Genomic DNA, 18,414 nt, shown 5'->3' with positions numbered 1-18,414 from the left:
TGTTTTTCTTTAAATTAAAAAAAAATATGTTGTGCTATATTTAAATATATGATCATCATTAACATTTGTCACTGGGAACCAATTCATATAAATGCCTAGATACATACATATGTATACACGAATGGATACATTGCTGCCAATATTTCCATAAAAAAATATGTAGCTAACTTTGATTTGATTTTCAAAAAATGTGTGGGTTCATCTAGATTTTCATGATCAATTTTTTCCATTCATTAATTTTTCTAAATTCGCTAAGGTCATGATGCACGATTTTGTTTACAAACAAAATTCGTTATTTTAGAATGACCAATTAACTTGCTATATATGTACATATGTATGTATATAGTAGACAATATATTGCCAGGCAGCTTAGTGAGTGCCGCAAGGAGACAATCAAATAAATTCGCTTAGTATATCAAATATTTTTTTCTACATTTTTACTGAGTCTCATATACTCGTACATATTTTATAAATATCAATACATACATATGTATGTGCGAGTTTGTATGTAATAAAAATTGCGAATGATCTACAAATGTGACGTCACATCCTACCGCAGACATTCCTCTCTCGCCCACTATTTGGGTAGCTTCACTTGATCTCATCTGTCAAAAAATATATTTGTCATTCAATTCAAATTTACTAACTGATTTATATGTATACATATGTATATGTATTTAGCAAAATTTTCGATTTTACCAGAACTTTGCGATTGATTCCATTTACGTATGTAAATACACCATAGTAACCTCCTATAGACTAGGTTGTCTTAAAATATAACTGCTTATGTTTTTGATTTTGCATTTCCTTAACAGGCCAACTGCGTCTACCGGTTACTCCTACACCTCTTCGAGCGTAGTTACATTAAATGAGTAGAAACTGTAAATGTTTTTACTAAAGTGAGTCAAGTTCAAAATTTCCATCACTGAGTGGATACATTATTTGGAGTGGAAATTATCTGCGCACAAAATGAGTGGCAGATACTTGTGTCAGTATTTACGAGTAGATTTTCAGGGTGGCAGTGAATTTATTCTAAAAAAATGCTTTGAATTAGAACCCATTTCAAAGACAATAATTGTCAAAATTATATATCTTTAGACATTTTCGTATCGTTATAAAATTTTTTTTTTAAAATTTACTAATCGTTCGGAGATAGCTTACAATCGGTAGATCCCTCATATGTAGTGATATAATGAAGGCACACACCATATATGTATAAGAAGTAAAGAGGTATTCTGATGAGATCGATATCGTCGCACTAAACACCAATATTTAAACCCTGCATAGGGTATATTTAGTTTGCCACGAAGTTTATAACATCCAAAGGAAACGTCAGAGACCCTATATAATGTATATATAATTGATCAGAGTGACGAGCTGAGCCCATTTAGCGATGTCGGCCGAACTACACCTTCAGTGTTTGAAATATCGATCCGAAATTTTGCGCTCTTTCCTCCTTAGAAAGCTGCTCATTTGTCGGAAGCGCTAATATTGGAGAACTGTGGCGTATAACTGCCATACAAATAATAAAAATTAAGTCCTTGTAAGGAAAACGGTTTCATTTGACTAGGTACCTTCACAAAGTTTGGCATAGATTATTGTTCAAGACAACGGTACAATTTCCAAAGATATTATTCAGATTGAACCACTCAAGCATATAGCTGTAATATAAACTGAACGATGAAAATGAAGTCCTTGTATGAAAAACATTTTTAATGGATTAGGTATCTTTACGAAATTTTACATAAATTATTGTTTAAGGCAACAGTACACTTTTCGAACAAGTTGTTCAAATCAGACCTATATATCATATAGCTGTTATACAAACTTAGCGATTAGAAACAAGTTTTTGTACGTGAAGGGTGCAACCAAAGCTTTTGTTCGTTTTTTTTTTTCTAAATTGAGTAAGGAATTATGGCATATAGGTATGGTGGTGAATGAGAAACACGTAATACAGCTACGGCGAATTCTCTTCTTGACCCATATGCACCAAAAAGTAAAATTGAACGTAGCTCACTATTGGCAAATCTTGTCACTTTATAATGAATATACGATTAGAAAGCAAGAAAGCCATTCTTAATTTCATTATTACCAATATTTTGAAAAAATAACCACTGGGGAAATTGAACATTCTTCTGTTCGTTAGGATGGGCTTTAATGTTGCTTCTTTATGCCCCTACTTCTTGGTGAGGATTCTAAGGTGTTTTAAGAAATAAAAAATGTTGGAAATTCGAAAACATATAAAAATATTTATCCCTTTTTTTAATTGTGGTATCACTACTTAGTTTGAAGATATGTAAATATTTAGCGAAAATAATTAATATGTGGATAATATTTTGTTATTTATGCTTAATCAGTTTTTGCATGATAATATTATAACTTTTATTGTTGATAAATATAAATGTACTAATTATTTTGTTGAATTTCAAACTTCAACTCTAATAATTACATTGAAAACAATAAAATACTAATAAACTATTTCTCCTAACCCGAAATGCAACCCTACCATTTGAGTGTGAATTCACGCTGTCTCTCACTTTCTCAAAACAATTTTGAGTGCATTTCGTAAAGTATCTTCACATGCGCAACCACAAGCAACTGCAGCGTACGCCAACAAATAAAAATCAGTGAATGAGTGAGATACAAATTAGTCTCAAAGCAGCAATCCAAGTGATAGCTTTACAGTTGTGCGGAGCGAAAAATCATTTTGTGCTAAAAACAAATACTAAGAGAGCAGAAGAAAAGTTGTCAAGTGTGAAAGCAGACAAGAAAAAAGAAACAACAAAAATAAAGCAAAACACAAATTGTTTCGGCAAATAATAATTTTTCGTGTAGAAATCAATAAATTTGTGTTAAACAATCAAAAATAACATGGCCGATGCTAACAAGAGGAATATCCCCATCAAATTGGGCGATTTCAGCATTCTCGATACAGAATTCTCAAGCATTCGTGAGCGTTTCGATGCGGAAATGCGCAAAATGGAAGATGAGATGAACAAGTTCCGGCATGAGTTGATGTCGCGCGAGGCAAACTTCTTCGAGTCCAGCAGGTGTGTACAAATAAATATACCTAAAAGTAAAGCTCTTGTAGAATTGTGTAAGAAAAAGACATAGCTCAAAAAGGGATGTTTCTTCTCATCGATAAAACTGCGCAAAAAGTGGCGCTTTAAAAGAAAAAATCTGTTTTTATGTACGAGTATAAAAAAAAAGGTTTTCTGCGCGCCCAAAAGGAAGTGTGTTGAGTGCGCCATTTGCGACGCTGTGCATTTGATCTGCTTACAGAAATAAATAGCAGCATAATGGAGCTAAATATAGTAATTAGTATTAAAAGCGTATGCATAACGGCTACTTTGGTGTTTTCTGCAATTTGATACGTCGGCATTAGAAGTCATTATGGGCGCTTTATTCTTTATTTTATTGTTTTTTTTGTGTGTCTTTATTTCATTAACTTAGTGGCATAAAGAATATACATACATTTGTATATACATCATCATAATGTTTGCTTCGAAACCAACTTCTTGCTACTTCTAAATCTTCGCAATGCTTTGTCACCGCGAAGTTGCCATATAAAACGCCGCATGCTCAAGTTTCACACTTTCCCACATTGCAAGCAGTGTTTGGGGTTAAAAAAGCGGTTACTAGGTAAAGTACATAGGATTCTATGAGCGTTAATTATGTTCTTAGAAGCCGATGTGCTCTGGAACCTGATAGTTTTTGTGGATTTTAGACAATACAGTTAGAGTTACAGTTAGAATTACCAATCTTTTGATACTTTGTTAATTTGTGAAAAAAGAGTATTAAAATATTCTCAATAAATTTTTAAATATGGTAAAAGAGAAGCTGATAATTATTTTTAAATACCAAAAATTTTATTAGCTAGTTTGAGAGATTTCTTTTATAAAAAAGGTTCATTAAAATATTTTTAAAAAAATACCTTATTTTGCAGTGTATGGAAGCATATATTTGTAGAATAGGATAGTTTTAGTGCCTATATACATTCCTTCATACTTTAAATTATATATAAATGAAATTTAGATTTTTTAGCTCATTAATAAGTGCTCTTAGAGCATATATTTATTGATTAGGAGCTACATGGGTTTCCTGGAGTAAAAAACGGCATATTTTCAATAATTTTCTTTCATGTAAAAAACTAAATATTTTATTCAAAATTTTTATTATTAAAAAGATACATATTTTGCAAAAATTTTGTGAAATTTTCAAAGGAAAATATTTAAAATTCGGCCATTACGACGTCATTTCCGACAGACAGCAGCACTTCTTACAGGTTCATCCAAAGTAAAAGGAAAAAACTACGTGTTTTAATTAAGACCATAAACTAGGTATTGGACGAAGAAAACAACAAAAAAGTAAAAATTATATTTTGGCAAACGTTTTTACAAAAAAATACAAATTTTCGACGATATTTTTTTTATGTAGTTTTAATTAAAAAAACCTTCGTTCAGGACCTTGTAAATTATATCTCGAATACCTACGAAAAAATCATTAAAATCGGTTTAGTAGTTCGCGAGAAATCTTGAAAACCGACTTTGAAAAGACATTTTCGAGAAAAACGCGTTTAATGTTTTAAGTGACTATATCGAGCGCTCAAACTTTCTAGACTCTACCTCTAAACCTAATACTCGGATCAACTTGAGAAAATAGGAAAATATTTTAGAGATGTTATAAAATTAAATAAGACAATAAAAAATGTTATTTTTTTTAAGACGTGAAATCCATGTAATCCTTAATACAAAAAAAAATCGATTTTTTGAAACGTATTCGGGTAAAAGTTTTTCATAATATTTTGTGATCATATATGAAAGCAGTGGTATAGAAAACCCAAGAAATTGATTTTGTGAAAAATTTTCTAGAAATATTTAAGTTGACTTATTTTCTATATATTATATTTTCAAGAAACCCTTTAAAGATTTACTTGAAAACAATTCAATTTTTGACTCACTATAACAGGTAAAAAGTCAAATGTCTCCAATAATTACAAATTATATGAATTAAAAAAAATAAAAAATATTTATTTGAATAAAAGAAATAATAATAGTCAATAATAACAAAAAGTTATCAGAGTTTTAATTCAATTGCGCCACTGTAGTCTTCTCACGTCTGACTGATTTTCTATAACAACGACCTCCTACTTGGCGGCACGACATAACATCGCGAGAAGAGCAGAAAAATAGAAGAATCACAAATGCATTATATACAAATATATAAATATATGCGTATATACGTTTCATATACCGCATAGTGCAAAGTTACCAACGCGCTTTCCGCACTTAAGTGCTACAATTTTCCTCAACCCCAACCAACGCGGCTAGAACTGGGCAAAGTAGCAAAGTTACTAGCCCACAGCTAAGACATATAGGCACACACATAAAAATAGAAATATAAACATACATACAAGTATATGTGTATATATACCGTATGTATTAACTAAGCTAGCGAAAAATTACCGCTTGAAGACTTTCTGTCAACATCCGATTATGGCTGGAAGCAACAATGGAAAAGTTGATAAAGTTTGCCACGCTAATAACTTCATTAAAGCGGTTTGGTTAATTGCAAAGGAATGAAGGGTGCAAAAACCGCAGAAGTTTCTTTTTTTACTTATATGTATGTATGTACAAAAGAACCTGGATATGCTCTTAGCTGACAATGTTTAACTGAAGTTGGCTCCCAGCAACAAATAGTGAAAACTCATACTTCTTGGTCTAACTTATTTCTTCTTTTAGGTGTATTATGTCTTTTACTCTGCTTACTTGTCTCTATCTATTTATAAAATACATTATCATCTGCAGCGATAAAAAAAAGGTTGATCACGAAGCGAGAAAAATTAAAACATGCCGCAGAATCGTTACAGCGACACAAGAATGAAATGGTTAGTGACAGACAAACGACGACCACGGAAATCCAAAGAGAATACAAGCATTTAGCATGTTTTTTTTATGTTAAATACCATCTATATACTCGTAGATAGATACATATCTATACTAGTACGTATACTTTTGTTCTTTTTTCTTATTTTAATGTATTTTTTGTACGTACGTTTGGAGAAATGGATACTTGAAATCTTATTTTTAGCTTGCGAGTATGTAGATTTTTATGAGATTTCTTTTTGGCTAAAGCTTTGAGATATTTTGTTATGTTTGTACTTCTAAATGGGGAAAAGCGATTAGAAATAATAAGTTTACAATTTTTATTAAATTCCTGCTGTAATTTGCGGTGTGTGTCCCAAAAAAAGAGTAACACGTCGATGTGTTGACAAATATTTCTTTTTACGCGTTTATCTTGGAAATAAGCTACCAGCACTGGACTGTGCAATCAGTCCTTAATAATTATATCTAAATTGCAATAAAATTGATCTTCTCTTCATTAATTGCCTCCTTCGATTCAACAAATCCTGCAGCGTGGCGAATCGAACAAACAACTGGTATAATTGACATAGACTGTCATAATCAAATAGGTAAAGATTAGCAAGCAGTTCTACCATTATAATGCGGTATTGTTACACTATTTCTCTCTCTCTCTCTTTACTATTGTTACATTCACATGTAAATTTGTGCACAAGAGAGTCGAGGTTCTTTTTTATTCTCTTCCAAATCTACCGCTTTTCAAGTGCAAGAATCGTTATCTTTAAAATTTACCAGATATTTTTTTTTCTTAATTTTTTTTTTTATTAAAAACTACGTGCTAGTATAAAAAATGTAGAACAATGACAAAATGAACACGTCAAGTCAGAATACAGTACGTCTTTCACTAACTCCGATAGCTTCTTAACTGATTAGATTAGATAACTGTCAGAATTATATATAACAGAATACAAACATATAAGTGTTAATTTTTATTCTGTTATTGTTTACGAAAGTACGTGTAGAGAGTCTGCAGAAGCTCACCTGCTTTATCAGGTGTAATGACCCCGCTGATGACTAGCGCATGCTACGTTTTCAACATATTTATGTATATTATATGTAAATGTGGGAAAAGTACAATAAAAAGAGTGCCTAATCACCGTTCGTTATTAATTTGCTCATTATGGCCATTATTGTGCGCTTCCAGTCAAAGCTTTTCTATTGACAGTTGAACGAAAAATAAGCCAGAAAGAGTATTTATATACTATTTTCAAGACATTACGAAATTAAAGTTGTACATATGTATATACCATAGAAATATGTTCATATGTAAATTTATATCTAACTCGGAATCCTCGTTGCCAAGTGTTAATGATTTATTTACACATCAGTGTGAATAACAATTTAGTAAAGTAAACAATGCATGTAATATTAATGCCAATGAAGAGTAAATATACATGCAGGCATAATTTTGTAAATTTCAAAATCTTCGAAAGTATAGTGTTCTTTTCAATATAATGAGGTTTTGCCAGACTTTTATATGAAATATACATTTTTCGTTTCATTTTAATACTAAAATAAACAAATGCCGTTAAGCTGCATGTAGCAGGCAAATCCAGCGTAGGTGTATGTTAGCTGGCGTATTTAAATAACAGCTGTCGATGAACAATTCACAGCTATAATAAGCTTATGGTATGTATAAAATGTAATAGCGCACAGGTAAACCCTGTAGGAAACTGCAAATATTGGAAAGATTGCAAAGCGATGGCAATCAGTGCTTTTAGAAAATTTGTTTTCGCTCACTTTTGACCATTCACTAGATTGTTGGACATTTTCGACGTCTTACTCAGTAAGAGATGTGTTTGATGAATAAAGGGTAATCAGTTATCTTGTCAAGCCTCTCTTTTGCGTACTCTACTGGACACGATTCATACCCAAAACAATAACCAAAATATGTTTAGTTGCTCTATAAGAGATGTTGAGAACTTCTGTCAGATCTCTGTTGCCAACACGACGATTTTCAAGCATTGTTTCTTTAAATTTTTTGATGCTATCGTCATTGACTGAGGTGATTGGACAACTCGCATGAAGCAAGTTTCGATGACTTTACGACCTTCACTGAATCTACTTAAAAAGTTGTGTGCGTGATAAAGTAGACTCCCCAAAATACTTCTTCAATGATTATGTAGCCGTGATTCCTCGTTAAATTTTCTTCCATGGCAAAAATCGCTAGAAAAACTTATTGCCTCGTAAACAACCAGCTGCCAATCACATACTTGTTTATACGAGTATATGGAGATCAAATTTCATACGACTTTAAAAAGTACTATATTCCAGTACAGTATATTTCCTACAGGTTACTACCTGTTTATAAGCATGTACCTATGTATGTAGATATATGCTCACCCGCTGTGATGTAATGCCACAGCCACACTTTTTCAATTTTTTTCATAGCGACGCTAATTACTCCGATGATATAATTGATTATCTATTTAGTTATTTTCATACAGGTGATGTTTAGTTTCAAGCATGAACAATTTGTAAGCGCTATAATCACCCAAAGTTATTCTAGCACGCAAGATAATAGGCATACTTATATAAATGTACGTATACTGTATATACATATATATAAAAGTAAATTTTCGCGTATTTTATTATGCAGATTTATTATCGTTTAGTTGGCAATTTAACTTTAATTGCCGTCAGTCTAAACATAGCGGGTATACCCATACTGAGCCAAGTGCAGCCGCGTAATTTCCGGTGAAATTGCTCACATTCGACCATTTGATTTAATTACATGCACATACCAATATTTGTTGGCTTCACTGAAGGCAGGCCTGGCAAAAGTTTAGCAAAGTTTGGCAGGATTTGAAGTGAAATACTCAAAATATATATACATATCTACATGGGGCGTATGTACACGTTTGTTTCTATGTGTGTGTATCTATGAGTTTGTGTGTATTGTGGGTATCCTTGCATGCTAAATTTCACCTAACGCCGATTGCGTGCACTATGACCAGCAATAAATTTTAAACAAGCTTCAGTTTACACTGGCTTACCTTACTCTGGGTGCATACCCTCTTATATGTATGTGTGTATATGTATAATAGTATATACGAACTATTTTTAAACTGCTTTTAGTGTTACCCCACCCACTTCCATTTCGTATGCAAAGCACACTGAGTGAACAACTCTTTAATGCATAGCTTTAGTAAGCGGCTCTTTCTTGATAGACTTGATAGAGGCAAGGCCGTAGGTGCGGGCAATCCTAAGCTGTTGTGTAATACAATTCATACATATATATATGTAAGATATTTTTGGTAGAATATAGTAAGCATTTTGTGCTAAATAAACTACAAAAGTAATAAATTAGAGACTGCATCAAAATTACTTTTAAAAGTACAAGTATTACTACTTAGCCCTAGAACAGTACTGAATAGATTGTATGCTTACAGATCGCTTATCATGTGTATATCCACAAACCATATTTTTATACGCTTTAAGTATTGGCATAAAATGTCCATACATATCTGAAATTATTCTGTCTGTGCCGTCTGTCGACATGTAGAATCGATTCTGTTTGCTTTGGATAAACAAAATTGACCCAAATTTTGACGTGAACACATAAACAGTTCAGAAGGTTTAGACAATCGCAATTGTTTACACCCACTGCAGTGGAGACTGCCAAAGTACACATATACGTAAAAACTATTATCCATCTACTTAGAATTATACATGACGTCATAATAATTTTTTACAAGGCCTCATTAGCAGGGCGCTTAGATTTGTTTAGATAGGCATCTTATAATTTGATAGATATAAAAGTGAGGTTATGTGAGAGCACAAACAAATGTGGTGTTTTAATAATGAGGTTCTATGTCATGTGTTATGAGTGAAGTTCGAATAAAATGCTGGATACTACTTTGTGTGCCTTGAATACACGTTGAAGTCTAAAATATGAAAAGTTGTAAGAGGAGTGTTTGTTTTTTATACCCTGAACAGGGTATATTAAGTTTGCCACGTAGTTTGTAACACCCAGAAGGAAAAGTCGGACACCCAATAAAATATATGAGATGAGCCATGTCCGTCCGTTGGTGTATTCGCTCAAATTACTCCTTCGTTTTTGAAAGATTACGACAGATCACTGCCTTTCTTAATATTCCTTTATCAACATCGTTAACTTTCAATATTTTTTTTGCCTTTTCTCGGATCCCTGTCTGTCCTATATTTACAATGTGCTTTTTTTTTAGCGAAAAAGCTTCTCAAGAGTCTCTTCTTAGTCTGAGAGTGTTAATTGCGCTTGACTCAAATCCCTATGTCACTTTTCTCTCTTATTTTTAACACAAATATATAATTCCAACGCATAGATAATTCCCTCACATACATATGTACATAGGTATGTTTATAAATATCTAAAATACCGTTATATTCAACTCTCTGCTCTTCATCAATATCATAATCAATATAAAATTGCGATTTTTAGAACTTACGTGGAAGCACTCCACGACCGCCATATTTCTTAGCGAATAAACACTTGCTTAATAAAGCAACAATTGTCCAAATAACTTATGGACTAAGTACATGTAAGTCATACTTGTATATATATTTCCAGGAATTTATTTGATTAAAAGAAATTTAAATTAAAATATTTCCAGCGAATTTATAAAATTCCTATTTTTATTTATGTTTGATTTCTATAAGCTCAATCAAAAGCCAGCAAATGCTTTAATTAAATTGCCGAAGCCTAATCTAGATCTTCCACAGCAAATGTACGCCTGAATCACGCGTGACGCATCGAAGCGCCACGTGGCAAACAGGATGGGTCATAGGTCAGCAAGACACGGCAGTGGCACATTGTTCAATAGAATTCTTTTTACAAATTAAACCACCCGCTTTTCTTCATGCCTAACTGTATATTTGTGGCACAACAGGAGCTGAGCTGATGACTCATTTGAAACTTTGCTCGAATTGCAGCGCTCTCTGTTGTGACCACGTAGAAGAAGAAGCATGTGAAGTGAACGAATAACTGGCTGTATGCCTGTGCGTGTCCAGTATGTGGGTATATATGTCAAGGTTATATTGCATCGTTACTCTACAAAGTACTTGTGTATGTATATACGTATTAGTTATGTACTTACATACATACATAAGCATGTGGTTGTTTATGAATTAGCTGACTTGCTGCGATATGTCACTTGTCACTTGTGATTTGTTGAAGGTGTTCTGTTTTTGCTTAAAATCATGGCATGTTTTAAATATGCATAGACATACCTACACATATGTACGTATTTAGTCTCGGAGTATATATTATATATGTACATATGTATGTATATGTATATTTTTTTGTAAGATAAAAAATTCTTCGGACAGTTATTTTCATAATTTGCTTTAAAAAGCTTATCTAAAAATCAGAACCAAATTTCTAAGCAAATATTTAACTCAAAAAATTTAGATTTTTTTATAAATATTATTAAAGAATTAGAGGGGAAAAAGAACTATTGATTGCAATTGCAAAAATAACAAAAAAAAATATCAGTGATTTATTTATCACACATATTGCAAAAAGCATATATCTGCATGATTAGCCCACTCGCTTTGAAAAGTATTCAACGTGAAATTGTTACAACAAAATTGAATTTCAATATTTTCTTTATAACCATAAATCCAATAGAAATCCCTCATAGATGCACTTTCATTTCAAATTAAAAATTTTTTCACATTCGTCACAGCTAATAAAAAGCCAATGACAAGCTAGCGTATCTACGTTAATCACTTTGGCGTGCAACCATCGCTAATGGAAGCTGTGCATGCATGCAAACACACACCTAAGCATGTGTGTATGTGTGTGTGGGTGAAACTGTTGCGAAAACCGCTAGCCATATTTGCCGTAATGCAATTTGCAATTCGTTCGCGCACACAATACTCATACGCCCGCGCGTACCCATTTGATTTACGAGCCCGAAAATTCAATGATATTTGCATAAATAAATAAATATTATACATATACACATATATATACATATGTACATACGTGCATGCTGTGACTGTAACGGCGAATTAGGTAAAGAGAAATTGAGCACAACGCATTAACTCATAGATCAGACAGTGGCTAAAAATAGCATGCGTTGTCATCATTGTTAAATTCGCATTTTTTCAAATCGAATTGTAGCTAATACGGAATGCATAATTATATGTATATAGGTACATATATATGTACAAACAAACACACAGACATCTGTATATATTTGAAAATGTCATCTGATCAAATTTGACCCGGACTGACAAATTATTGTTTTCACGTAATTTGATACAACTTTTTATCATCAGCTGGTCCAATCAAATACTCGTGTTCATGAAAAAGTAGACTCTTCAAGAAAAATAATGGACCAGTCCTGTTCAAATTTGATCAGGGAATATCTCACTTGCATATTTCGTTTTTACTTTTGTTGTTTGCCAATGCTAAGCTTTTTCTGCCGCAAATTGAATGCAAGTGCGCCAGCAACAACAACAATAACAACAACCAATTGACAAGTAGCCTCCATTAACTGTATGAACAGCCAATTCAGTTCAAGTTTTGTTGAAATTAAAGTGTCAACAATGAATCCCAACAACAAACAATAACAAATGCAATTTATTTACAATTTAATGTATTTACTTGCATGGCATTTGAATAAATGCATATACTCGTACATACATATGTGCAACAACATGTTAATTTCACATTTATTAACTGAAATCATGCAAATCGTATTCCACATCCATAATTGTAAACATATTTCTATACATATGAATATAGCAAGTATTGCTTCCAAACAGTTAAGCATTTAAACACCATAAATAGCGTTATGCCTTTGTACTTCCAATCGAGTGTTTTGCTCATTCATTTACTTACTCATTCATGCAGGCATTGCCTAATTCAGTGTTAACTACACGTACCTACATATATTTGTGTATGTATGTATGTATGCATGTGCATTTCGATCATTACGAACAATTATGAGCAAACGTGCTTGCATACATAAATACTTGTCTGTCTGTCTGAAGTTACTTATTTACATACATAAATACATCTGTGTACATATATGCAAATAATTTTGAATGAAGTCATAATGAGCAAATAGCTCTAATGGAAACACGTTCGTGAGCTAAAGCTGCTCTGAATTGCGATTTGATCAGCAGTTAAGCTACAGATTGAAAATTATGAAAACAATTTTTTTAGTGTAGAATGTAATTACTGTAAGGCTCACGAGGGTCAAATATATCGGAAGAAGCTCAAAACCCCAGCAAAAGAATAAGAAATTAAAATGTAGAGGAGGCAATACTTTTCGATTGAATATAATGGATTCTGAAGTCAAAGATATAACCATATAAGGATCAAATGTACTGAGCCTATCTGCTTAGGCGGCTAATATTCATATCAAAAAATTAAGCTTGATAGCTATATGTGAGAACTTAAGTTCTCCAGCTTTGGTCTCACAAAAACAGTATTGTTAAAAAAAAAGAGTTGATATCACAACTTTCCAAAAAGAGAAGAAGAAAAGGTCTCTGAAATATGGGTAAGGCAAAATAGTTTAGTCCCAAATTTAGTCTTACGCTATGGCTTGGAGTAGTAGGATAGTTTCCAGTTATAACTCTTATTACTGAAGAAATCTATGCTTTACTGAGTGTAAAGAGCTTAATATACCGCCTATATTGTATCTGAAACCTACCACCCAGAGCTGACAAGTTGCCCTTATAATCTAGATTGACCCTTGCGCAACTTCGTTTTGGATATTATAGCAGGTTAAACTCCTACCTATCCAAAATTAAGTCCCACATACTAAATATAAATATGTTCTGCGTGCAATGAATCCGCGCATAATTGTAACCACTTTTTGGCATGCGTTATGAATCCCACTCATCTAAGGCTCCTCCTTTGGTCCGATCCCGTCGAAACAGCTCTTTTCCTGGACCTCCCGTTAGATGATTTTGATGACAACTAATGGCAGGCTCTAGATAACCGCTACAAAAACAACCACCAATAAATGTCAAGCTTAGAGAAGCTTCTCTAAATATAGCTCTACAGATTAAAAAGAATTTATAGCAAGTATTATTAGATCCTCTCTTGTTCTGATTTTTCATATTCGTATAGATTTTTTATTCGCAATGGGCATACTTGCACTTAAAGTCTGTATGATTATTTTTATAAAACCGCACATAATCTTTTTATAAGTACTATCTGTTTTTTATGTCAGTTAGAAGTCGCAAAAAATAAGATCTTAAACTTTTAAGGTTAGGTTCTTTAATGTGATATTTCTAATATCCATAAATTTTCGTATTCCTCTTACAAATCTGCTCAGCTCAGTCATAAATGACAAAAAACGGCATTATAATTACGAGTGTATGTAAAGACCAACTGTTTAACGAAAGCTACGAACTGTTCCGTTGCCAATCAATTTGTTATCGGTAATTAATTGCCGCTGGGTTGAGAACCTTAGCCTGTGCGATTGATTTAACTGTGACGACAACGATGATATTTCACAATACTGTTATCTTTACTAATTATGCGGCTCCAAACAAGAATTTAAGTGTCCAAATCTCCATAAAAGGTGGCATGTTAAATATTTATAGTTTCTGAGTTTGCTTCGCTGAGATTAAAAACTGGAGAGTAGTGAAGGAAAATCACTCTCCACCAATACAAACAACCAACTATCGTTAAATTAATTTATAATAATAATAACAATAAAATCGATATCGTACTTATCTTTAAGGCACCTATAAATACTCATACATACATATATAAATATTTGCAAAATTTAATATTTACACGTCAGTGATGAGATCATATAGATAAACGCTTAATGATCCACTGTATGAAAATGTAAATAAATATAAGTGACAAAAGGGAATAGAAAAACAAGTTTCATTCAAAAAACAACAATTCATACAGACATACATACATATGTACATGTATGTATATACATACGTAGCCACATACCTGCATACAATTTCGAAAATACAAAGTCTATACGAGCTTGCAAATCTGTATATTTGTATGAATAAACACTTGTTTGTAAGTATGGGTGAGTGCCTAAAAGTATAAAAAAGTTCATTCATTGATTAAAAGTGGAGCGCAGGGTCGAACCCAAATATTAGCAGCGATAAAATCGAACAGTGGCGCGCATTTAAATACTTCCGTATTGGCATGAGTGGAGTGAAGGGTAGGAGAGATTGGTTCTTAAAAGAATAATACATAAGTATGTATGTATACATGTATATCTGATACAGAAAATGTAAAAAAAATTAAAAAATCCGCCACAAAAACTACTTTTCATGCTTTTTGGAATATTTTCTTCTACTATTGCTATAAATCTTTCACTTGACATGCTAATGGCATTTTCCAATTAAATTAATAACAGCATTTTCGCACTATTTGAAAGTGATTATTGGCAAAAAAACACATGCTGATAAATATGTGCACACATATGTACACCAACTACTTTTATAGGTCTGTTTGTTGTAACCGCGTGGCACAATAATGTTCAACTCAGAATAAATTTTCCGGTAGATCGTATACCATATAGCACACACTGGCAAATCTAAAATGTGTTAATATAAACTCCATTCAGTTTGTTTTTAGTGGTTTGAGAGATTAAGCGCTTATTTTTTAGGAAACCTCTTTTTAGGAAACCTAAACTCCGAGAAAGTAGCAGAGTTCCATGTTATCATGTTTTTTTGTTAACTTAGTTAGTGTTCTTTTGCTACTTGCTTACGGAAGAATGTGGTTATTAATAGAGGTATCTAAACTTAATCGATAAAAGTATCCAACGAGTGTCAACAGATTGACAGTTAAGGAGTAACAGGCTTTAATGGGTTAGTCAAGCAAACATTACGTCACGCCAACATTTTTGAAACTCTAAAATATTCTGTGGAAACCACCTAGAAACCCGGAGTGAAACTCTGATTAATTTTCATAACAGGTCAGAAATGTGTTCAACGAAATGTATGCACTTATCTTAGCTGCCGAGGTTTGACCGCTGTTAGGGTTAAAACATCTGTTGAGATGTATCTGTAGAGACTATTAGAAAAGTACACCAAGTACATGTAACTGTCACTATAGAGTTTTACCTAATGAGCAAATATGTTAATAATGATGCTTGAAAGAAAAGTTCAGAGATTATATCATGTATCATCATCAGATGTTTGGTAAAGAATTTTACGATTCTTAAAAAGATAGTTCGTACAAATGAAGATTTATTTAAAGAAATCAGTTTGAACTCAAATTTATAGAAAGATAAAAATAATCCGAAAAATGTTAATAACAATGGAGGACCGATTAGAAAAACTCACCTAGTGTCAACCAGGTGCTCAAATCCCTCGGTTATGATGACAGGCTGGCGTAGTACGAACTGCATCGAAGATATTCAGCGTGCTTTGGTTCGTTTTGTGAACGCTACTAACTTTTATGGGACGAAAATATACAAAGCCACATGACATATTCATTGAAACCAACTACATAATTCTAAAGTAATTCATTAGCCTACTGGGAACTAACTCAGGTATGAAATAGTATAGACGCAAGAGCACATACACAACGTATAATATATTATATTTGTATTCAAGTTATATATAATATTCTTATATTGCCACTGCATGTCGCAAAAGCGGCAGTTCGCGCTACGACAATACCAACAATAACAGCAATATATACATACCGGCAAGGCAAGAAAGTTTATTATTTGAATTTATATTTAAACTAAAAATGCGATGACATCATCGTCGAAAGAGTAGAGCAGAGCAAGAAAAGAATTTCAAAGCGGGAGAGCGTAAATAACTGAGAACGTGTACACACAGCTACAATTATATGAGTTTCTTTGTATTTACCTTTAGGTTTGTATATTCAAAAAAAAAAAATATGAAAACGCCACTGGCTATTGCGTAAAGTATCGAAAGCCAGAACCAACAATAACTGAGAAATAAAATAAATAATTACACAAAGCACAACAGAAACAACAATAAATTTTATTGCTTTTGAAGTTCAATACAACAAAGTACAATGAAATGTAAAAAACAGATGGGCAGTTGAGTTCTAGAATAAAAAAAATCGGAAAACCGCTATGCTACCTAAATAAGCTTTATTAAAAATAATAAATTGGTATAGTAGTCAGTAGAGTGAACACATCATTTGGGATACTTAACATACACCGCTGCCGACCGCCAACTCGACTTAGCTGCTGACAGCATTGAGTGCCCTTCTAGAGCTGATTGAGTGAGTTTTTGGCACCGCGCATAATGAGCGTAAGCGTACGGCATCTGGTGGGCCACGGAAACGTTTAGACTTTTGTTCCGCATGATTCGCTGTGGTCGCTGACGATGTTAGGAAACATGACGGCACCGCTGTGACTGCTACGAATTACCAACGCACCATCAGACCCGGACGCCCATGTTGAATGAGTTGGTAACCAAGAATTTGTAGAGCACCCACACATATCCAATTAAAACTTACACGCATATACATATACATACATATATACAGTTACATTCTTAGCACGTTAATACCAACAAGTGATTATATGTAGGTGTTTCAGGTGTTTAGATTTTATGCGTGTGCTAGTTATTGTGGGCCTGTGCTCAAAGATAGAAATTTTGGTATAAAAGGTGGTCATTGTAGCATTTGTTTTATACGTCCATACATAAGTATTAATGGTTACTTAGGAATTCCGATTAAATTCAAATTACTGTAATTTTTTATGTGTGGAGATTGAGAGCTTTTGGAAGTTTGAAGTTTTTTTTGGAATGCTAAAGTAAGTATAATTCTTTAGTAATTAGAATGAATAAAAATATAGCAAATTACTTCGAAAGTGCTAAGCTAACTATGAGGTTGGTTGCCTGTTTACATTACGAAAAGAATTAGTCAAAATACTGCGTTATACCATGCGATCAAATTTGAACCGGACTGACAAAAAACTTAAATTTTCATGTATTTTAATACAATACATACAAGAATATAGTCAATACAAGCGTACCAACGCTTAATACATTTTTCCATAAGCTGTAGCTGGAACGGCCTTAAGTGCAGCAGCTGCTAAATATTAATTGACATATAGAGATTAAACTTCACACGAACATAAAAAGCGTGTACCAATCTTGAAAAAAATATATATTGATTCGGTTTGCGAGCGCCGTTCAAATGGACCAGTCCGAGTCATATTTGATCCGATAGTTATATATACATTATATATACCTTACAGAAGTTGTTACTTCCTACAATTGTTTCTCAAACCCCACAGTAATTATTTTATTTCATTTGACATTTAGATTCAAACACTAAAAATTATGTCTCCTTCATTGACTGAAATTAAATACATAAATAATTATACCTACATTCTCAAAGAAATCATAAAAAAGTATTTATTACCACCTCATAAATATGTAACTAAAGCAACTATATTTTACTTTCCAAGTATTTCTGCAGTCGCCTCTTTATTCGTGAATATAAGTACTTTCCTACAGCTCTTTCTCTCTATCTGCATCAATTGCGGAGGAAGTGAATGTCTGAACGTGCCGCAAACTGCAG

At 32.8% G+C, this 18,414-nt stretch overlaps 1 protein-coding gene across 2 annotated transcripts in view; it reads left to right on the top strand.

The window, feature by feature from the left end:
• Positions 1 to 2,639: 2,639 nt before the first annotated feature.
• The window catches only part of LOC106614403 (heat shock protein beta-1), a 30,397-nt gene continuing 14,622 nt past the window's right edge, over positions 2,640 to 18,414 (top strand). Inside the window, exon 1 of one of the 2 annotated variants that reach the window (XM_014230136.3) lies at positions 2,640 to 3,050. In XM_014230136.3, coding sequence (XP_014085611.1) covers positions 2,872 to 3,050 — 179 coding nt within the window. In that variant the 5' untranslated portion in view covers positions 2,640 to 2,871. The remainder of the gene's footprint in view (positions 3,051 to 18,414) is intronic. The other variant, XM_070109391.1, reaches the window with a different exon arrangement.

This window comes from Bactrocera oleae, chromosome 5 (assembly GCF_042242935.1).
Source record: "Bactrocera oleae isolate idBacOlea1 chromosome 5, idBacOlea1, whole genome shotgun sequence".
Lineage (NCBI taxonomy): Eukaryota > Metazoa > Arthropoda > Insecta > Diptera > Tephritidae > Bactrocera > Bactrocera oleae.
The sequence above is the reverse complement of the archived record's forward strand: the minus strand, read 5'-3'. Positions and strand labels throughout refer to the sequence as shown.